General features: G+C 41.2%; 1 protein-coding gene across 1 annotated transcript in view; it reads left to right on the forward strand.

Annotated features, from left to right (window-relative positions):
- ZNF367 (zinc finger protein 367) overlaps window positions 1-22876 on the forward strand; it is a 31065-nt gene extending 8189 nt beyond the window's left edge. Inside the window, exons 2-5 of the mRNA XM_065530865.1 lie at window positions 9971-10121; window positions 13905-14024; window positions 16300-16438; window positions 20342-22876. Coding sequence (XP_065386937.1) covers window positions 9971-10121; window positions 13905-14024; window positions 16300-16438; window positions 20342-20564 — 633 coding nt within the window. The 3' untranslated portion in view covers window positions 20565-22876. The remainder of the gene's footprint in view (window positions 1-9970; window positions 10122-13904; window positions 14025-16299; window positions 16439-20341) is intronic.
- Window positions 22877-23144: the final 268 nt, after the last annotated feature.

A 23144-nucleotide genomic window follows, 5' to 3' on the forward strand; every position in this document is an offset into this window, starting at 1 on the left:
TTGTTTTTGAGACGGAGTCTCGCTCTGTCACCCAGGCTGGGGTGCAGTGGTGATCTTAGTTCACTGCAAGCTCTGCCTCTTGGGTTCACGCCATTCTCCTGCCTCAGCCTCCGGAGTAGCTGGGACTACAGGTGCCTGCCGCCATGCCTGGCTAATTTTTTGTATTTTTTAGTAGAGACTGGGTTTCACCGTGTTAGCCAGGATGGTCTCGATCTTCTGACCTCGTGATCTGCCCAACTCAGCCTCCCAAAGTGCTGGGATCACAGGCGTGACCCACTGCACCCGGCCAGGCCTATGGTTTTTAATTGACCTGATTTCATGTTCTATTTCTTTCTTAACAGAATCAGCTGCTATTTTTATTGATCACAGATGCTATATTCTTTTATATTTATTTTGTACTTATTAAAACACTTATTCATGATATGACCATAACCAGCAATAATCCATGAAATTATTGTGGCTTAATAAATGATGGCAATAAACATTTCACTCCTGTGTAGCTCCTTCTGTCTGACTCTGGGTTAATAATTTTAGCAAGCAAGACTTGAGCTAAATGTGGCTACTGAGGATCACAGCCCAGGAGTGAAGATGAAAGAATTTGTTGATCACCAATAATGGCCACGAGTTGGTTTGTTAATTTGTACTTTAATGATAAGTCATGGTCCATTTAGGATCTTGCTAATTCCTGCTTCATTATACATGGGAATTTCTTGAGGAATTAAGTAAGGTTGATGAGCTTTTTGTTTCATCAACAGATATTTGTTACTAACACACTAAGTCAGTTAGCTTAGGCTAAAAAGCAGGCTGCAGAATGCAACTTCAAGATGGCAATCTCAGCCTCAGCATGGCTCATGTTATATGTCCTGGGAGGGTTGACCACTGGTGTGCTCCACATTCCGTTCATTCTAGGATCCTGAAGGAATCTCTCCAAGCTGGGACAGATGGGTCTCAAAGCAGAGAGAAAACAGATGGTAGAACCACATGTTGTATTAGTCCATTTTACATTGCTATAAAAGAATACCTGAAGCTGGGTGATTTATGAGAAAAATAGGTTTATTTGGCTTATAGTTCTGCAGGCTGTGCCAGAAGCTTGGCACCAGAATCTCCTTCTGGCGAGGGGACCTCAGGGAGCTTCACATCATGGCAGAAGGTGAAGGGGAGCAGGTTTCACATGGTGAGAGGGGGAACAAGAGGGAGGGGAAGAAGTGCCAGGCTCTTTTTAACAGTCAGATCTCATGGTAAGAATATGAGCGAGGACAGCATCTGGATGTTCATGAGGGATCTGTCCTTATGACCCACACACTTCCCACTAGGCTCCGCCTTCAATACCGGGGATCAAATTTCAATATGAGATTTGGAGGGAACAAACATCCAAACTACACACTCTATTTTCGCCTTTTATTGGCCAAAGCAAGTCATGGCTAAGTTGGACTCTGGACCCACAGTGAAAGGGGCAGGGAATGTTTTTGCAATAATATCTGCCACAGTGCCTTCTCACACATTTTAAAAATTGTGGCAAAAACCCTGTAATATTTACTACCTTAACCATTTTTAAGTATACAGTACAGTATAGTAGTGTTAACGATATGTAAACGGTTGTGCAGCAAGTCCCTAGAATTGACTCATCTTAAACAAACTCTATAACTCACTGAACTTGCCTTTCCCCCTCCCTACTCCCTGGCAACCACCACTCTTCTGTGAGTTTGATGACCTCAGATGCCTCATATAGGTGAAATTATGCAGCATTTACCTTTTTGTCACTGGCTTGTTTTACTTAGCATAGTTTCCTAAAAGTTCATCCATGTTATGGCATATGGCAGGATTTCCATCTTTCTCAAGGCTGAGTAATACTCCATTGTTACTAACACACTGAGTCAGTTAGCTTAGGCTACACTGTATATAGCACTATTGATCCATTCATCAGTAGGTGGACATTTGGGTTACTGTTGATTGTGAATAATGCTGCAATGAACACAGATGTCCAAATATCTCTTTGAGATCCTGTTTTCATTTCTTTTGGATATGTAGCCTTCCCATATCCCAATAATTAATTAATTAATTAAAAAATTCGCATATCCCAATAAATAAATAAATAATTTTTAAAAAATTCTGTTTTTAAAAAATTATTTATTTATCTATTTATTTATTTAATAATAGAGATGGGGTCTTGCTGTGTTGCCCAGGTTGGTCTCTAACTTCCGGCCTCAAGCGACCCTGTCACCTCAGACGCCCAGAGTGCTGGGATTACAGATGTGAGCCACTGTGCCTGACCCCCACTTTCTGAATCATTAAAAAAGTTAACTGGAATGGCTAATGAGAATTTATACTACCAACATAAAACACATTTCTTCAGTTATTAATAATTTTTAGGTGTTCCTGTTGAGTATACTGCCTGTATGACTGAAGGAAAAATAGGTGGAGACTTCATTAAATCTTTTGAAAACTTTCTGTAGACTTTTAGAATACAAGTAGTAAGTGTACAACTAATTTGAATATTCATGGTATAAGACTGAAATCAGGTCATTAAGTTGTGCTGAATATAGATTTTAATATCTAAGGATTTTCTTAAAACATGATTTATCCTAGAAGATAACTCATCCATGTAGGGATCGATCTTTTCTTTCAATGTGAAAATTTGATTGAAGGGAATTTTGCTGTAGCTTATTACTATCCTTCAAGGTTTCAGGCTGATGTTTAAGCTTTTGGAAGGCTTTGAGTTTTGATATTGAAAGCCCTAAAAGCATCTTCATTTTAGATGTAGTTGTATGTGATCTTTTTATTATTTTTTTTCATGTAACTTGTATGTGTGAAAGTTCACTTAACTGGGAAACAAAGTTTCTTTCAAGTAAATGTTTATTTTATATTAGTTTTAGCTGTATAGAAAAGCTGTGAAGATAGCACGGAGAGTTCCCATAAACTGCATACCCAGCTTTCCCGTTAACATCTTACACTAGTGTGGTACATTTGTTAAAAATTAATGAACCAATATTGATGCACTAGTATTAACTGAAGCCCATAGCATATTCAGATTTCCTTAGGTTTTTAATCAACGTGAAATTACATAACATTAATCATTTTAAAGTGTACAATCTAGTGACATTTAGTACATTCACAGTGTTGTACAAGTTCCAAAACATTTTTATCACCTCTAAAGAAAACTTGATCTATTAGGCCATGACTCCTTGTTCCCAACGACATGCAGACCTTGGAAACCAACAACCTACTTTCTGTCTCTGTGGATTTACCTATTCTGGATATTTCATTAAATGAAATCATATAATATGTTGTCTTTTGTGTTTGGCTTCTCTTTTTAGCATACTGTTTTTTAGGTTCATCCACTTTGTAGCACACATTATTTTCATGGCTGAATAATTTCATTATATGTATATATACATATTCCATTGTGTATGTGTGTGTATATATATATGATATTGATACAAAACTATCAAACTTTTCCACAGTGGCTGAGCCATTTTACATTCTCATCAGTAGTATATGATGGTTCCAGTTTCTCTACATGTTTTAGAAAAAGCTATTTCCTACTTATTTTCCCTTTTTCTCCCAGTATAGTATAACCTAGTTGGTGCGAAGTAGTATCTCATTGTGATTTCAATTAGCATTTTCCTAAATGATGAATAATTTTGAGGTTTTTTTTTTTTTTTTTTTTTTGGAGACAGTTTTTGCTCAGTTGTCCAGGCTGGAGTACAGTGGCGCGATCTTGGCTCACTGCAACCTCCGGGGTTCAAGTGATTCTCCCTCCTCAGCTTCCCGAGTAGCTGGGATTACAGGCACTCACCATCATGCCCAACTAATTTTTGTATTTTTAATAGAGACGGGGTTTCACCATGTTGGCAGGCTGGTCTTGAACTCCTGACCTCAGGTGATCTACCCACCTTGGCCTCCCAACGTGCCGGGATTACAGGTGTGAGCCACTGCGCCTGGCTGATTTTGAGCATCTTTTTATGTATTTGCTGGCCATATAACTGCATTTGTTGGCCATATAACTGCTTTGGAGAAATGTCTCTTCAACTCGTTTGCCTATTTTTTAATTGAGTTTTTTGTGTTTTTTGTTGTTGTTGAGTTCTAAGAGGTCTTTTTATATCCTTGATACTAGGCCTTTATCAGATGTATGGTTTGCAAATAAATATCTCCCATTCTGTATGTTGGCCTTTCATTTTCTTCATAATGTCCTTTGATGTACAATAGTTTTACATTTTGATTCAGTCCAATTTATTTTGTTGCTTAGCTCTTGGTGCCATATCTAAGAATCCATTAAAAAATATAAAGTCATGAAGATTCATCTCTATGTTTTCTTTTAAGAACATTACAATCTTTTTTGTTTTTGTTTTTGTTTTTTTTTTGAGACAGGGTCTCACTCTGTTGCCCAGGCTGGAATGCAGTGGCGTGATCTTGGCCCCCTGCAACCTCTGCCTCCTAAGTAGCTGGGACTTCACGCACGCTCCACCCTGCTCAGCTGACTTTTTGTGTTTTTGGTAGAGATGAGATTTCACCGTGTTGCCCAGGCTGGTCTCCAACTTTGGTGCTGAAACAATCCACCCGCCTCGGCCTCCCGAAGTGCTGGGATTACAGGTGTGGGCTCCCATGTCCAGCTAAGAGCTCTCGAGTTCCAGTTCTTCCGTTTAGCTCTGTGGTACATTCTGGGTTAGTTTTTGTATATAGTGTAAGGTCAGGGTCTAACTTTATCCTTTGGTATATGGAAATCCAGTCACCCCAGAGCCATTTGGTAAAGAGGCTGTTCTTTCTCCGTGAACGTTCTTGGGTCCTTTGTTGAAAATCAATTGGCCTTTCATGTATAGGCTGGTTTCTGTACTCTAAATTTTATTTCATTGGTCTATATGTCTTTCCTTATGCCATTACCACACTGTCTTAATTGCCAGTGCTTAGTACGTTTTGAAATTGGGAAGTATGAGTCCTCCTGTTTTGATCTCTTTTTCAAGATTGTTTTAGCTATTTGGAGCCTCTTATTAAAATTCCATATGAACTTGAGGATAGCCTTTTCCATTTCTGCAAAAAAACAAAAAACAAACACAAAAAAACCCCTGGAATTTTAATAGAGATTGCATTGTGGCTGTAAGATTGCTTTGGATAGCATTGCTGTCTTATCAATTTTAAGTCATCTAATTCCTGAATTGTATCCTAGTAAGTTTGGTATGTTGTGTTTTTGGTATTATTTGTGTCAAGGTATTTTCTTTTATCCCTCGTGATTTCTTCTTTGTCCCATTGGCTATTTAAGAGTGTGTTGGGCTGGGCATGGGGGCTCACGCCTGTAATCCTAGCACTCTGGGAGGTCAAGGTGGGTGGATCACGAGGTCAGGAGTTCGAGACCAGCCTGGCCAACATGGTGAAACCCTGTCTCTACTAAAAACACAAAAATTATCTGGGTGTGGTGGCGCACACCTGTAGTCCCAGCTGCTCAGGAGGCTGAGGCAGGAGACTCACTGGAACTCGGAAGGTGGAGGTTGCAATGAGCCGAGATTGTGCCACTGCACTCCAGCCTGGGCAACAGAGCAAGACTCTGTCTCAAAAAAAAAAAAAATGTGCTGTTTAATTTCTATATATTTGTTCCTGTTTTCCTTCTGTGAAGTTTCATTCCATGTGGTCAGAAAAGATACTTGGAATGCTTTCAGTCTTTTAAAATTTATTGAGACTTTTTTGTGGTCTAACATATGGTCTATGTTGGAGAATATCTTTGTGGATCTTCTGCCTAGTTGTCGTATTTATTATTGAAAGTAGGGTATTAACTGGTCACAGGGGCTCACGCCTGTAACCCCAGCAATCTGGGAGGCCGAGGTGGGCGGATCACGTGAGGCCAGGAGTTCAAGACCAGCCTGGCCAACATGGTGAAACCCTGTCTCTACTAAAAATACAAAAAAAACCCCACCAAAAATTAGCCACGCGTGGTGGCGGGCACTTGTAATCCCAGCTACTCGGGGGGCTGAGGCAGGAGAAAGGAGAATTGCTTGAACCCGGGAGGTGGAGGTTGCAGTGAGCTGAGACTGCACCTCTGCACTCCAGCCTGGGCAACAAGAGTGAGACCTTGTCTCAAAAAAAAAAAGAAAAGAAAAAAGAAATAAAGGAAGTAGGGTATCTAAGACTAGCTGTTTTTGAACTATTTCTCCTTTTAATTCTGTCACCTTTTGCAGGGGGCTCTGTTCTTAGGTGTATATGTATTTCTAAATGTTATATGTTTTTCTGGCCTTTCACTGTTCTTTCTGTCTTTTTTTCTTTCTTCCTTTTTTTTTTTTTTTTTGGAGATGGAGTCTAGGCTCTTTCACCAGGCTGGAGTGCAGTGGCATAATCTCGGCTCACTGCAACCTCCACCTCCTGGGTTCAAGCGATTCTCCTGCCTCAGCCTTCTGAGCAGCTAGGACTATAGGTGCGCGCCACCACCCCCAGCTAATTTTTGTATTTTTAGTAGAGTCGGGGTTTCACTATGTTGGCCAGGATGGTCTTGATCTCTTGACCACATGACCTGCACACCTCGGCCTCCCAAAGTGCTGGAATTACAGGGTGAGCCACTGCGCCCGTCCTTTTTTTTTTTTTTTTTTTTTTTTAAAGAGATAGGGTCTTGCTCTGTTGCCTAGGCTGGAGTGCAGTGGTGTGATCATAGCTCACTATATTCTTGACCTCCTGGGCTCAAGTGATCCTCCTGCCTCAGCCTCCTGAGTAGCTGGGACTATAGGCACACACCACTGCACCTTGCTAACTTAAATTTTTTTTTTTGTTTTGTGTTTTTTTGAGACTGCGTTTCACACTGTCTCCCAGGCTGGAGTGCAGGGTGCAATCTTGGCTCACTGCAACCTCCACATCCCAGGTTCAAACGATTCTCCTGCCTCAGCCTCCTGAATAGCTGGGATTACAGGCATGCGCCACCACACCTGGCTAATTTTTGTATTTTTAGTAGAGGCAGAGTTTCGCCATGTTGGTCAGGCTGGTCTCGAGCTCCTGACATCGTTATCTGCCCACCTTGGCCTCCCAGTCAGCTGTTAATCTTATCAAGTACCCCTTTTACATGATGAACCACTTTCTTTTCCTTTTGAGACCCCGTCTTGTTTTGTCCCCAGACTGAAGTCAGTGGCGTGATCATGGCTCACTGCAGCCTTGACCTCCCAGGCTCAGCTGATCCTCCTTCCTCAGCCTCCTGAGTAGCTGGGACCACAGGTGTGTACCACCACACTCGGATAATTTTTAAATTATTTGTAGAGATGAGGTCTCCTTGTGTTTCCCAGGCTGGTCTCAAACTCCTGGATTTGAGTGACCCTCCTGCCTTGGCCTCCCAAAGTGTTGCGGTTGCAGGCTTGAGCCACAGTGCTTATCCAACTCACTGCTTTCTTGCAGCTTTAAGATTCTTTTTGTCATTTGACAGTTTGATTACAACATGTCTTGGTGTGGATCTCTTTATTTTTCTTGAAGCTTATTGAGCTTCTTGGGTGTTTAGATTTGTGTCTTATCAAATTTGGGAAGTTTTCCATCATTATTTCTTCAGATATTCTTCCCTTTTCTCTCTTGCCTCTACAACTCCAGTTATATGTATGTTGGTGTGCTTGATGGTTCCATAGGCATCTTAGACTCTGTTGATTGCCCTTCATTCTTTTTTCTTTCTATTCTTCAGACTGGATAAATTCAACTGACCTATCTTCAAGTTGGCTGATTGTTCTGTCAGTTCAAATCTGCCATTGAAATTCTCTAGTGAAGTTTTTTTTTGTTTTGTTTTAGTTATTGTACTTTTCAGCTCCAGAATATCTATTTGATTCTTTTTTATACTTTCTGTCTCTTTGTTGGTTTTCTGTTTGTTGAGACCTTGTTCTCCTGGTTTCTTGTCATTCTTTTTCCTTCTTCTTTTCTTTTTCTTTTTCTTTTTTTTTTTTGAAACAGGGTCCCGCTCTATTGCCCAGGCCGGAGAGCAGTATTGTAATCATGGGTCACTGCAGCCTTGACCTTGCAGGCTCAAGTAATTCTCCCACCTCAGCCTCCCAAGTAGCCTGGGAGAAGTGCCACCATGCCTGGCTAATTTATTTTTATTTCTTGTAGAGAGGGGGTCTCGCTATGTTACCCAGGCTTCTTGTTATTCTTTCTCCATCGTTTCCATTAGCTCATTGAACATATTTAAGACAGTTGATCTAAAATCTTTGTCTAGTAAATCCAATGTCTATTCTTCTCAGTCTCTTTGTTAATTTCTCCTGCGTATGTACCATACTGCTTTTATTTCTTTGCATGTTTTGTAACATTTTGTTGAAAACCGGATGTTTTGAATATTATCATGTGGTGACTCCGGAAATCAGACCCTTCCTTCTGAGTTTTTGTTGTTTGCTGTGAGTTGTAGTTGTTTAGTGACTATTCTAAACTCTTTCTAAATTCTGTGTTCTTTGTTGTGTTTGTTCTCTAAAGTCTCTTTCTTAGCCTGGTTCAGCTGATGCTTTTTTGTTTGCTTTTTGTTTTTTTGAGATGGAGTCTCGCTCTGTCATCTAGGCCGGGGTGCAGTGGCGTGATCTCAGCTCACTGCAACCTCCGCCTCTCGGGTTCAAGCAGTTCTCCTGCCTCAGCCTCCTGAGTAGCTGGGACTACAGGCGTGTGCCACCACACCCGGCTAATTTTTGTATTTTTAGTAGAGGCGGGGTTTCGCCATGTTAGCCAGGCTGCTCTTGAACTCTTGACCTCAGGTGATCCACCGGCCTCAGCCTCCCAAAGTGCTGGGATTGCAGGTGTAAGCCACCACGCCTGGTGCTTTGTTTTTTGTTTTTTAGAGATGGGGTCTCACTCGGTTGCTCAGGCTATAGTTCAGGGGTATCAAAACTCACTGTAGCCTTGAACTCCTTTGCTCAAGTGATCCTCCCACCTGGGTCACTGGGATTACAGGCTGAGCCACCACTAGTATTTTGCCAGACTTTTTTGAATACCTAGAGCCTCCCTCCACCATCCCCCAAAAAAGAGTAGAAAGAAAGGAGGACAACCACCTTCTTCCAGTCTATGCAGAATGGCTGTGTTGGGGGCACTGTCATTGCTTAGCCCTGCTGTTTACAACTCTACTCTAGCCTCATTTCCTGCTTGTGCTGAGCCTACAGTTCAGCTAGAGGGTCTTTTCAGATCTTTTCTGAGCATGCTTCCTGCCCTGGGCATATATGCGTGACTTTCTAAATTCCTAACCTTAGTGTAAGTGGACATTGTTGAATGCCCTAATTTCTAAAAGAAACTTCCTCCCAGCTTTTCCTCTCAGGCTGTTGGTGTGTCTGTTTGCCTCAGCTGAAATCTTTTGCCCAAGGTGGCTGCAGATTGTTATTTGCCTTACAAGGTTTTTGAGCAATACCCTCTGAGGAGACACCTCTCTGACCTGTTCCACGTTAGGGAAAACAAAGACCGACACCTTGTGTCAGTCCTTCAGGTAACCCGCAAGCTCAAAACAGGCAAGCGCAATTCTTTCAGAATTTCTCCCTCTGGAAGCAGGGACTGAGGGAGTAGGTTCCCAGACCGGGAATGCAGGCTGCTGTCTTCAAGACTGCCACTGGGGAAGGGAAAGAGAGGGCAGGTCAACATGCTGCAAAGCTTTTCCACTGTTTCAACTTGCTTTCTTATTGATTCAATTTGCTGAGTTGCTATAAATGTATTTTCTGGTTTGTGACAAAGCCGATTCTGACAGTTTTTGCTTGATTTTTCAGTCATCTGTGAAGGGATGGGCCGTTGGAGTTACCTGCTTCACCATTTTTACTGATGTCCCTTAAGAAAGACTTTTGCTTTGTTTTTAGAGACAAAAGGAAAATGTTTTGTGCTATGTTGCTTTGAACCCTGGCCTCAAGCGATCCTCCTACCTCAGCCTCCTAAATAGCTGGGACTATTAAGTGTGTGCTTCTGTGCCCAGCTCCCAAGAAAGATTTTTAAAAGTTATATTATGATATGTTGCTTTAATAAGTAGAGTTAAAGAAATTGTATTAATGTTTATAAAAATTATCAACAGGATGGAATCCGACGTGGTAGGCCCAGAGCAGATACTGTCCGTGATTTAATAAATGAAGGAGAGCATTCATCCAGCAGAATCCGTTGTAACATCTGTAATAGGGTGTTTCCACGGGAGAAATCGCTCCAGGCTCACAAAAGGACTCATACAGGTAAGTTGAGCAAATTTTATAGAGACTGTCAGAAGTAACACTTTTTTTTTTTTTTTTTTTTTGAGATAGAGTCTCGCTCTGTCTCCCAAGCTGGAGTGCAGTGGCGCCATCTTGGCTCACTGCAAGCTCTGCCTCCTGGGTTCAAGTAATTCTCCCGCCTCAGCCTCCTGAGTGAGTAGCTGGGATTACAGGTACGCACCACCATGCCTGGCTAATTTTTGTATTTTTACTAGAGACAGGATTTCACCATATTGGTCAAGCTGGTCTCGAACTCCTCACCTTGTGATCTGCCTGCCTCAGCCTCCCAAAGTGCTGGGTGTGAACCACCGCGCCCGGCCAGAAGTAACACTTAACTGAAAGCTCGTTTGATACTGAGTAATAAATTACCTTTTTAGTTGCCTTATATTTTCTTACATTAACACTATTAGTTGTGAAGTTTTTTAAAAAGGCAGTATAGTCAGTTTCTTTTTGGTGGAGAATAGTGGTTTTTTGAATACTGGTTACATGTGATTTCTAAAGTTATCATGGTAATTAACCTAGATGTCATAGTCATGTTATTGGCAAATTTAGTTTTACCCCCTACCTGCCTGAATTTTACTTGATATACTTTTATCTATATAATTGTTAAAATTCATCTGTACGCCAAAAACTGTAATTGTCAAGTTTTTAATATAATTTTTAGAGTCCTCAGTGTGCTATCAGTACATCCGACCTAAGCATTAAATCTGTGGTGAACTATGGTAGGCAGCTATCCCAAGATTATGGTATATCTGTATTTGCATATGGAAATTATATTTGCATTTAAATATCATTTAGAGGGCCAAAAAAAAAAAAGTATAGAGGTCCCTTGTTCTCGCTATAAAGTTGGCCCCAAAGGAAGGAATCTTATAGTTCATCTAATAGTTTGCAGGTGAGGAAACTGAGGTGCCAAAAATCCAACTACTGCTGGCTTACAATCAGTCTCTCATACCTCTAAGGCTAGAGCCACACCACCCCGAACAGCAGCTACTGTGACTCCTGAGCACTTGAAATGTGTGTAGTCTAAATTGAGATGGGCAGTAAATATAACATACACTTAATATGAAAAAAAGAGTGAATAATTTTTACTGTTGATTATGTATTGAAATGACACTTTTAGATAAATTGGATTAAATAAAATATATTATTAAAATTAATTTTACGGCCGGGTGGGTGGCTTATGCCTGTAATCCCAGCATTTTGGGAGGCCGAGGCGGGCAGATCACCTGAGGTCAGGCATTCAAGACCAGCCTTGCCAACATGAAGAAACCTCATCTCTACTAAAAATACAAAATTAGCCGGGCGTGGTGGCAAATGCCTGTAATCCCAGCTACTCAGGAAGCTGAGGCAGGAGAATCGCTTGAACCCGGAAGGCGGAGGTTGCGGTGAGCCGAGATCGTGCCATTGCACTCCAGCCTGGGTAACAAGAGCGAAACTCAATCTCAAAAAAAAAAAAAAAATTAATTTCACCTCTTTCTCTTTACTTTTTCTAATGTACCTTCGAGAAGTGGTTCATACTGTCTTTCACTGGGCAGTACTGGTTTAGAACTTAAGCTCGTAACCCTCAGTCCCCTATTTTTTTCCACCATGTTTACGGTGCTCGCCTGTTTCTCACTTTTTTTTAACTTGCGGTTTTTGAAAATATATATTTAAATGATACGATAGAAAAGAGGTTTTTTTTTTTTTTTTTTTTTTTTTTTTTTTTTTTTTTTGAGACGGAGTCTTGCTCTGTCGCCCAGGCTGGAGTGCAGTGGCCGGATCTCAGCTCACTGCAAGCTCCGCCTCCCGGGTTCGGGCCATTCTCCTGTCTCAGCCTCCTGAGTAACTGGGACTACAGGCGCCCGCCACCTCGCCCGGCTAGTTTTTTGTATTTTTTAGTAGAGACGGGGTTTCACCGTGTTAGCCAGGATGGTCTCGATCTCCTGACCTAGTGATCCGCCCGCCTCGGCCTCCCAAAGTGCTGGGATTACAGGCTTGAGCCACCGTGCCCGGCCAGAAAAGAGGTTCTTTTAAGTTAAATCCCTGGAAAGGGGTAATGTTTGAATTTTGAATCATTGTAAACTAAGGTGTCTAGAAGTTTTGACTTTAGATACCATTAGTAAAATGATTACTTAATGAAACATTCTAATTTTGAGAATTTTTATGTATTTTTTTCCATCTGAATATTCTAAAATATCCCCCGGATAACTGGTTTGCAGGCCGTAGAGTTGCCAGTGGGGGTAAGATTCAACACTATGTGGGTGAATGAAGAAAGGGCTGACTGCCGTCCTGATCACCACTGCCTCACTGTGTCACCCGATACCTCACTGTGTCACTCGATACCTCACTGTGTCACCCGATACCCCACTGTGTCACCCGATGCCTCACTGTGTCACCCGATACCCCACTGTGTCACCCGATACCCCACTGTGTCACCCGATGCCTCACTGTGTCACCCGATACCTCACTGTGTCACCCGATACCCTACTGTGTCACCCGATACCCCACTGTGTCACCCGATACCTCACTGTGCCACCCGATACCCCACTGTGTCACCCGATACCCCAGGCATCAGCCTGGACATCTGTACATCAGGGAACTGAAAGGAGGATCCCTAAGGGGTAGTTGAGCCCTATTAGTATATTTTGTAAAAAGCTTTTCTGTTACTATTTTAAACAATCTCCCTATATCTGTGTTTTATTTTAACTTGTATTCAACTATCACAACCGCTTAGTATGTCTTTAAGTAATGAGAAATTTAGGGAGAACTTGTTATTGTTCTTTGAGTTATATTGGAAAATGCAAACCAATGTATAATTGTTGATTAAATAATGTTTTTTTCAATAAATAATGTTTAATTATCATTGAACAAAGTTTTCAGCACTTGAGCCTAGCACTGTGTTGTGTATAGGAATTTAAGTGAAGTATAAGGTGCTAGGAATCTTTGCAGGAGACTGCCATGACACATAAACAACACAGGACCCCAAGTTAATGAAGGTATACAAAGTTCAATTATTTGGAGGTAGATAGGAAGAATTCAGTTATTTGGGGAGATAGGAAGAATCTTATTGAGAGCCTACAGGATTGGGAAGATTTGAATGGGCAGAGAAACTTGGATTTTCAAGGATGAGAACAAGATGAGGAACTGCTTCCTGGCTGGAATGATTCTCCAGGAGGGAAGTAAGGATCAACTCTGCCCCTTAACCCCTGTAGCTAATGACGTTGCTGAGATTGCCTAGAGCGCCGATCTTAGAGGACCATTTAAAAGTCAGCAGATAATTTTTATTTGTTCAAGGTGTGTAATAGGATTTGTGGGTGGTTCAGGGGCTACTTGGTATGACAAAAGCAGACTTCTATGCCAGCTACTCTGGGAGTGCTGTGCAGGGGGAGAAACGAGAGGCCGGCCAGGAGGCTGTCGGAGGGTTCATCCTAGCGGGAGGGCTGCCCGTCTGACCAGGGGAAGCTGAATGGGAAGGCAGGAGTGGGTGGAAGACATAGTGAAGAACCAGTAAGATCTAGTGATTTGGAGTATGAGGGAGAAAAAGTCTGGGATAAACTCAAGATGATAACCTCAAGGCCTAAAGAATAGATCGTGTTCCCCAGCAGATAAGGCGCTTGATGCCACCCAAGGGCTGCCATTAGCATTTCCACCTGCGGCTCCGCAGGGACCGTGACATGTTTTATTGTGATTGGGAGTCAAGACCTATATAAAGGCTGATTCTCTCCCATCCCCCTGCTCTTCTGGCCTTATTATCTCAGATACCATATCTAACATCTGTCTCCTTAGGTGAGAGGCCCTATCTGTGTGACTATCCAGACTGCGGAAAAGCCTTTGTTCAAAGTGGACAGCTCAAGACACATCAGCGTCTCCACACCGGAGAGAAGCCTTTCGTCTGTTCAGAAAATGGTATGGTGTTCGAAGTTAAGTTTATGGAGTAACTAGTTGTGACGTAACAGTCAAAATATCTTTTCCTTGAATTTTTTTGAGGGGAAAGATTTTTTAATATAAATTTTATAAAACTTTTTAAGCTTTCTTCTTTGATAATTGCGATACATGCTGAATTTCTCAGAAATGACTGATTTTAAAAATGTGTTGGTTTTGATTTTTGTGAGTACATAGTAGGTATACATATTTATGGGGTATATGAGATACTTGATACAGACACGCAGTGCTGAATACTGACATGGTAAATGGGCTATCCACCCCCTCAAGCATGGGTCCTTTGTGTTACAAATCATCCCGTTATACTCTTAAGTTATTTTAGAATGTACAGTTAAATTATTGACTATAGTCACCTTGTGCTATAAAATACTAGGTCTTATCCATTCTTTCTATTTTTGGTACCTATTAACCATCTCTACCTTCCCTTCATCCCGCAGCTCCCCTTCCCAGCCTCTGGTAACCATTGTTCTGCTCTCTATCTCCATGAGTTCAATTGTTTTGATATTTAGATCCTACAAATAAGCGAGAACAAGTGATGTTTGTCTTTCTGTGCCTGGCTTAAGAAATGATTGATTTTAAAATACGGTAATCCTTTTTGATGAAAACTTAAAGGGCAATTAAACATACTATATCCAGTTGTAGGCAGTAGAAAAATCTGTAAAAGTGAATACAGCCTTTGGAGCAACATTTTAAACTTTTTAATTATTAAACTGAAGTAAGCATATTATCCTAAGTGATTTTCTTAATCTTTTATCAGTTTCTAAAGCTGCACATTTGTTTGCAGTTACAGTATATTTGAAGTTCAGTGCAGTCTGTCCTGTTGCTCTGTAATTTTCTTGATTATTACACGTGTTGCAAAGGTCTGCAAACTTTTCATCTAGCAAGTTTGCTTAAGCCTATACACAATGGTTTCCTCTATGTGGAATAATGAATATTTATTTATTTTTTGAGGCAGAGTTTTGCTCTTGTTGCCCAGGCTGGAGTGCAATGGCGCCATCTCAGCTCACTGCAACCTCCACCTCCCGGGTTCAAGCGATTTTCCTGCCTCAGCCTTCCGAGTAGCTGAGATTAGAGGCATGCGCCACCATGCCCAGTTAATTTTGTAGTTTTAGCAGAGAGGGTTTCTCCATGCTGGTCAGGCTGGTCTTGAACTCCCGACCGCAGGTGATCTGCCTGCCTTGGCCTCCCAAAGTGCTGGGATTACGGGCATGAGCCACTGCGCCCGGCATTTATTTATTTATTTATTTATTTATTTTTATTGTTTTGAGACGGACTCTCACTTTTCGCCCAGGCTAGAGTGCAGTGGCACGATCTCAGCTCACTGCAACCTCTGCTTCCCAAGTTCAAACAATTCTCCTGCTTCAGCCTCTGGAGTAGCTGGGATTACAGGCGTGTGCCACCGTGTCCGGCTAATTTTTGTATTTTTAGTAGAGATGGGGGACCATGTTGGCCAGGCTGGTTTTGAACTGCTGACCTCAGGTGATCCACCCGCCTCGGCCTCCCAAAGTGCTGGGATTACAGGCATGAGCCACTGTGCCTGGCCTGAATATTTGTTTTTTAAATGTTCTTGTTACCAACAAAGCTGACAGGAATGTTTTCACACTTGTAGCTTTGTTCATCTTTTGGGATGCTTCGTTATGATAGATTCCACAAATGGAATTCCCAGGTCCGAGGTTTTGAACTCCACCCCACCCCCGCGACGGAGTCTTGCTCTGTCACCCAGGCTGGAGTGCAGTGGTTGATCTCCGCTCACTGCAGCCTCCACCTCCCAGGTTGAAGCCATTCTCCTGCCTCAGCCTCCTGAGTAGCTGGGACTACAGGCAGAGGCCACCACGCCCGGCTAATTTTTGTATTTTTAGTAGAGATGGCGTTTTGCCATGTTGGCCAGGCTGGTCTCTTAACTCCCGACCTCATGATCCGCCTGCCTCGGCCTGCTAAAGTGCTGGGATTACAGGCTTGAGCTGCTACACCCCCCTCATTTTCAACATTTTGAACTCATGCTGATAAATCACTTTCCAATGGTGTTGGACACACATGGCCATGACCGAAATGTGCCTGTCTTCCCGTCCCCGCTCTAGCATGAGACTGCGCTGGTTTGATTGTTTTCTCCTGCAAATTGTAAATCCTAAATTTCACTGTATTAATTTACTTTTCTGGATACCAGTGAAACTGAATGTTTTCCACATGTTTGTGTGCTGGATGTCCAGATCCTGACAGGTGTTAACCTTGTGTTTTGAAGGCTGCCTGAGCAGATTCACCCATGCAAACCGCCACTGTCCGAAGCACCCCTACGCCAGGCTGAAGAGAGAGGAGCCCACGGACACACTCAGCAAACATCAGGCTGCCGACAACAAGGCCGCGGCCGAGTGGCTGGCGAGGTCAGGAATGCTGCCTTTAGTCCACCGTGAAGAAGCGCAGCGTGGGCTTGGGCTATGTTAGGGACTTGGACACTCCTCTCATTTTAAATAAGCTGCATTTATACATACTTTATAACATAATTAGAAATGACCCCTGATTTTCTATAAAATTGTTATGAATGGTATTAGGATCTTAGGATCTGTGTGTGATAGACAATTACAATATAATTGGAGTGCCCAGACCACAGTTTATTTTAAAAGGAAGAGTTTTCCCATTTTGAAAGAATGTTTTATGTGTATTGTATTTCATTTGTCATGAATGCAACCCCTCTTCATTTTCTTTATGTTAGCGTTAGCTATGTGCCAATTAAAATAGGGATAGACTGCCAAGGAGGGTGGATCACCTGAGGTCAGGAGTTTGAGAACAGTCTGGCTAACTTAGTGAAACCCCATCTTTACTAAAAATACAAAAATTACCTGGGCAGTAGTGGTGCGCGCCTGTAATCCCAGCTACTCAGGAGACTGAGGCAGGAGAATCCCTTGAGCCTGGGAGGCGGAGATTGCAGTGAGCCGAAATGGCCCCACTGTACTCCTGTACTCCAGCCTGGGTGACAGAGTGAGACCCTGTCTCAAAAAACAAAAAAAAACGAAAACAAAAACAAAAAACCAGGAATAGATGTTAGTGGTTCTTCTTAGGTGAAGTTCCAAAAACACCAATTTAATTTTTTCCAGTGGCAACAAGGGGGCCAGTATAAAAGAATTTCTCTAAGGATATTTTGGTTGAAGGACCTGTCTGCTGTACACAAGCCAGCAGCAGCTGCTCAGGCCTCTTCCAAGCCTTCACTGGCTGCTTAGGGTAAAGTCCAGGATTCCTAGCTGTGCTGCCGCAGCCCTGCCTCCCTCTGATAAGGCAACTGTCCCCTGCCATGCTGGGCTGCGGGTTTCTCAACACAGGTGCCTTTGTGTCAGGGCCTGTGTGCACCCTGCTTCCTCTGCCTGCAGCACTTGCTCCCCACTTGGCTTAGCCTCTTGCTCACCTTCATCTCTTACTCAGGAAGGCCTCCCTGACCCGCTCAGCAACAAACGGGCTGAGACCCACTTAACAGATGCTTTCATTTTCCTTTTCAAAACATCCATCACACATTTATATGTTTGTTATATACCTTCCCTGCCAGACGGAAAGCTTCCCGGGGCAGGGGTATTTATATTTGTCTTGTTTATTACGGTAAGCCTAGGGCCTAGCATAGCTTCTGGGCCTTGATAAATATTTGAAGGAATAAACTCTGTTTTGTTTGGATAAAAATACATAAGAATTAGATAATGGAATCTGGAAATACTACTTGATTATTCAAGTCCAGGGAAATTTGTTAGCACTGTCATAGAAATTGTCTGTTTAGATGGGCTATTCTAGGGGCATCTTAAACTAAATATCTCCATCACTTCCTCCCCTCCTCTTTCTCCTGGTTGGCTCCTACTGCCCCATTATTTCTAATTGTGCCCCAGCCAGAAGCTTACTGATCATCCTTGTCTTTTTTTTTTTTTTTTTTCCTGAGACAGAGTCTTACTCTGTTGTCAAGGCTGAACTGTAGTAGCAGGATTGAGCCTCGACCTCCTAGGCTCAAGTGATCTCACTTCAGCCCCCTGAGTAGCTGGGACCACAGGTGTGCGCCACTACACCCAGCTAATTTTTAAGTTTTTTGTAGAGACAGGGTCTTGCCATGTTGCCCACGCTGGTCTCAAACTCCTGGCCTCAAGTGATTCAGCTGCCTTGACCTCCCGAAGTGTTGGGATTACAGGCATGAGCCACCGCACCTCGCCTCCTTGTCTTTCTCCTGTCTACTCAGTGATCAAGTTATGACATCTACCTCCTTACTAACTCAAATTCAGCCACTTGAATGCTCTCAATCCATTTTCCATGCTGCTGCCAGAGGGATCTTTCTAAAATGTCAGTATGATCCTCAGTCTAAAGCCTAAACCCTTTATTATGGAATTCAAAGTCCTTCATTACCTGGTTCCTCCTGACTTGCTGAACTTATCTTTTGCATTCTCCTTTTCTAGTCATCCTTCGAGTCATGCTACACAATTTGCACTTCTTTTTTTAGACCTCTGTGGGCATTGCCAAAACTTTTCCACTTTGAGTAGTCTGGATTTCCTGAAATTTGGTAGTTGTATTATTATTTTTTGTATGTCATTTTAAAAACAGCTTTGTTGGGGCTGGGTGTGGTGGCTTACGCCTGTATTCCCAGCACTTTGGCCGAGGTGGGTGGATCACCTGAGGTCAGGAGTTCAAGATCAGCCTGGCTAAATGGCAAGACCCTATCTCTACTAAAAATACAGGCCAGGCATGGTGGCTCATGCCTGTAATCCCAGCCCTTGTAAAACTCACCTGAGGTCGGGAGTTTGAGACCAGCCTGGCCAACATGGTAAAACCCTGTCATTGCACTCTAGCCTGGGCAAGAAGAGTGAAACTCTGTCTCAAAAAAAAAAAAAAATTAGCCAGGCATGGTGGTGGGCGCCTGTAATTCCAGCTACTCAGGAGGCTAAGGCACAAGAATAGCTTGAACCCAGAAGGCAGAGATTGCAGCGAGCCGAGCTTGTTCCACTGCCCTCCAGCCTGGGTGACAAAAGTCAGACTCTGTCTCAAAAAATAAAATAAAAGTAAATAAATAAAAACAGCTTTGCTGGTATACAAGTAACATATAAGAAATTATGGTACATTTAAAGTGTATAATTTGATACATTTTGACATGTATATACTGTGAAACCATCTCCACAATCAAGATGGTGAACATATCCATCATTTCCAAGTTTCCTCGTGCCCCTCTGTGCACTGAACCACACATTCCTCCCTGTCCCCCTTCCCCCCATACAACACTAATCTGCTGTCACTATAAAATAGTACTTTTATACAAATGTAGTTTGTTTATTCACTCGTTGATGGGCATTTGGGTTATTTTTAGCTATTACATATAAAGCTACTACAAACATTAATATACAAGGCTTTGTATGGACAGTTTTGTATGATCTGTTACTATCATTTAAATATGCATTTCTTTTTCTTTTTTTTTTTTTTTTTTTTTGAGACGGAGTCTTGCTCTGTCACCCTGGATGGAGTGCAGCAGCCCAACTTCGGCTTGCTGCAACCTCCGCCTCCCGGGTTCAAGTGATTCTCCTGCCTCAGCCTCTGGAGTATCTGGGATTACAGGTGCCTGCCACCACGCCCGGCTAATTTTTTTTTGTATTTTTAGTAGAGAGGGGGTTTCGCCATGTTAGCCAGGCTGGTTTTGAACTCTTGATCTCAAGTGATCTGCCCACCTCAGCCTCCCAATGTGCTAAGATGACAGGCGTGAGCCATTGCGCCAGGCCTAAATATGCATTTCTTTAGTTACCAAAGAGTTGAGCATTTGCATTTTCTCTTGTAAATCATCAGCTGGCCATGTAATAGAATAAGGGCAGTGTTTTTAAGTTTTCGAATAAACACTGTGTCACAGATGTTAATCACTTTGTCATAGTTTGTGGGTTGAATATTTTACAGCGTTAATGCTGTCAGAAGTTGCCATCCCTCTGTAGATAGGATAAATAAGTTTCTAAAGACTTTTTTTCTACTATTTCTGTATTTTACTCTAGTCCGTTTCACACAGGCTTTTTAAGGCAGCGATAGTTTAATGGCAAAAACTATGTGATTTGAGAGTGAGTAAAAGATCTAGAACTGCCAGGTTTATTATGGAAACCCGAGCATGTCTCTTAACCTCGTTGAACTTCAGTTTCTTTCCTCTATAAATAAGATGTATGTTAAATCACTTTATAACTTTATAAACTGAACCACATAAAAGTAATACTGTGGTTCGGAACTTTTTAAAAGAAAAGTAAACATTTGGAAATTTCATGTCTGCCACGTAACTAATGTGGATGCATTTCACATAGGTATTGGGAAATGAGAGAACAGCGCACCCCCACCTTGAAAGGCAAGCTGGTTCAGAAGGCTGATCAGGAGCAGCAGGACCCTCTGGAATACCTTCAGTCTGATGAGGAGGATGACGAGAAGAGAGGGGCCCAGCGCCGGCTGCAGGAGCAGCGGGAGCGCCTGCACGGAGCCCTCGCGCTCATAGAGCTTGCCAACCTGACTGGGGCACCACTCCGACAGTAGCCTGGACACTGACTCTTCCACTGTACAAAAGTACTGCCCAGCATACTTAAAAAGTAGATCCTTGGGCATAAGCTAAGCACCTTATTTGCTTATCATAGGCTGCTATTCTGTAGAAATGTATGAAGAATGTCATTGCCCCAGAATATGGGGTGAGAGAGAAATGCACTTTTTTTATATGGAAATGAATTTGTTGTAAAGTTTAAAATATTTTGTAAATATGGATTGCACAGTACAGGGTAGAAAACTACATATTGTGGGAAGCTAGATTTTGCAAGTTTAATGCATTCATTGGAAGCAGTTCTCACAGGAAGCACTTTCTGAATAAGACACTTGTTTGAAAAACGGAATGGTACAAATAGCCAAAGAAAGTTGAAACAGATTATTTATAAGATCATTTTTAACAATATATATTAGTATGTTTAACAATACTGTAAACACTGAAGCAAGCAAGAAAGTATAAAATATGTAAGATAGATAATTTTAATTGCAAAATACTGTGCCCACTAAGGCTAGAGAAATGGGGGGCTGACTATTTTGGAAGATGTTCTAAGTAATGGACTTAGAAGAAAATAGGTATTTGAGGATCTTGGTAAGATGCACAATAGGTCAGAGTTTTTGAAATTGGAGCAAAATCAGTCTTATTCTATCTTTCTGGGGCTTTACAACTCAGTATAATGTTTAAGTTTGAAAAGCACTTGTCATCCCTAGCATGATAACTTGGGAACTTTTGCACATTTCATATTTCTCATTTGCTGAAATTGAGTGATTAATCTTGCAAAGTCTAGGTAACATAGTAATTGGTAATTTTAAAAATACATATTAAGGGCCCTGTAATGAGATTTGGCACTTGGATTTTTACTAAAGGGACACCTACAGGGTTGTTTTGTAGTGAAATGTTTTAGATCTTTTATTAGCAAACACTACATTTTAATTTTACTGCTTGTTTAGAATTATTAGCAAATGGAAGCCTCCATATTTATATTTTCAGTGCATAAAGCCACCTTCTTGCTTTACTTCAGAGTAACATGCCAAGCTATTTTGTGTTCACTAAATTTAGCTATCAGTTAAACACTGCAGAAAATATTAGCTACTCAAATAAGTAGGCTTCTGAAATAGTTTTAACTGCAAGTGTGTTAACTTGTGTGGTGGTTTTAAGCCATTTTTCCAAATAAAGTCATTAAACACCACTTTATGTACTGAAGCATGAACAGAAAAATCAAGAGCTGAGCAGAACACCTCGTTTATGTAGGCAAAACTTCCATCATTTTGGCTTTTGTTCTAAACAGAACTAAATGACATGCATAGCATGGTAATTTACAGATTGCTTAATTGGAGTAAAACTCAGAGTAATAGAGGGAAATACAGGCTCTTCAGTGCCTTTTTAGCTTTTTTGAGTTGAAGGGGTTCCTACAGATGTAGTTTAAACATTAGAAAGTAGGCTTCTTTATCCAAAAATCCCAATGTGTCATAGTACACAGATAGTTTAAAATATGTAGCCACGGGGAAGGGGAGGCATGTAAATGTCTTGAAGAGGAGAAAAAGTATGAAAGAAGATACGATAGTTACAAATAATGTGTATGACGAGGACATACTTTAAAAATGTAATTCCTCTGTACAGTAAATTGCAAATCTTTAGGGATTTTTTTGTAATAAGAGAATTTATATTTGTAATGGTCTAAGAATTTTGTTTGTAATGTGGTATATAGAATTTTAATTTGGAGCACTTACAAGCTGGTAAGAGAGACTATAGCATCTGAATTATCTTGGTTTATGTTTCAGCATTTCCTCTAGAATGTTTGCTCTCAAATATGTGATTTAATGAACTAAAAACAACACTCATCAGTCTTGGGAAATTTGAACTCTGATCAACTTAACTAAAGAAGGAAGGGTAGTAAGAATTTTTCAAATACAAATATTTGCCAATTCACAGATGATAACATTTAAAGCCTTCAAAAGAAAGGGTTTTCCTTGTTTCTCCAGTCAGCTTTTGTCAACTCTAATAGTTTTTTCATAAACATTTTTTATTTGTATAATTGCAACAGTTTAAGAAATTATTACAACTATTTACCATAGAAACATTTAAAATGTTCTTTTTTGATATAAGCTATATACTTGGGAAAATACATTGGTATCTAAAATTTGAGGTGTGTTAAGACTGCTTTTTGTTTTAAAAAATGTGGTTTACATTCAAATTTTTGAAGTGTTTTATGCTTCATATGGCTGAGTTGTAGTTTGGCAGAGTTAACAGCATAAGAATAAACATGCTGTAATTTTAAAAGATGCTTTGAATAAAAATTTATTTTAATTTAAAATTTAAAGTACGCAGTCATTCTTAAAGCCTTTATAATTTGTTTTCCTATCAAAAATATAATAACCATGATATAAAAAATCTTAAAAGACAGAAACATTACCTACAGCCTTATATTCAGCCATCAGTATTATTTCAGTACATGTTTGCGTAGTTGTAAGTACAGTGTGGATTGCTTTTTCTTACTTAAATTATGGCCTTTAAGGTTATGGATATTTAACTTCCTCATCTGGTTCATTACTACAGTGTTAAAAATATACTGCTGTGGATAG

Source organism: Macaca fascicularis, chromosome 15 (assembly GCF_037993035.2).
Source record: "Macaca fascicularis isolate 582-1 chromosome 15, T2T-MFA8v1.1".
Classification (NCBI taxonomy): domain Eukaryota; kingdom Metazoa; phylum Chordata; class Mammalia; order Primates; family Cercopithecidae; genus Macaca; species Macaca fascicularis.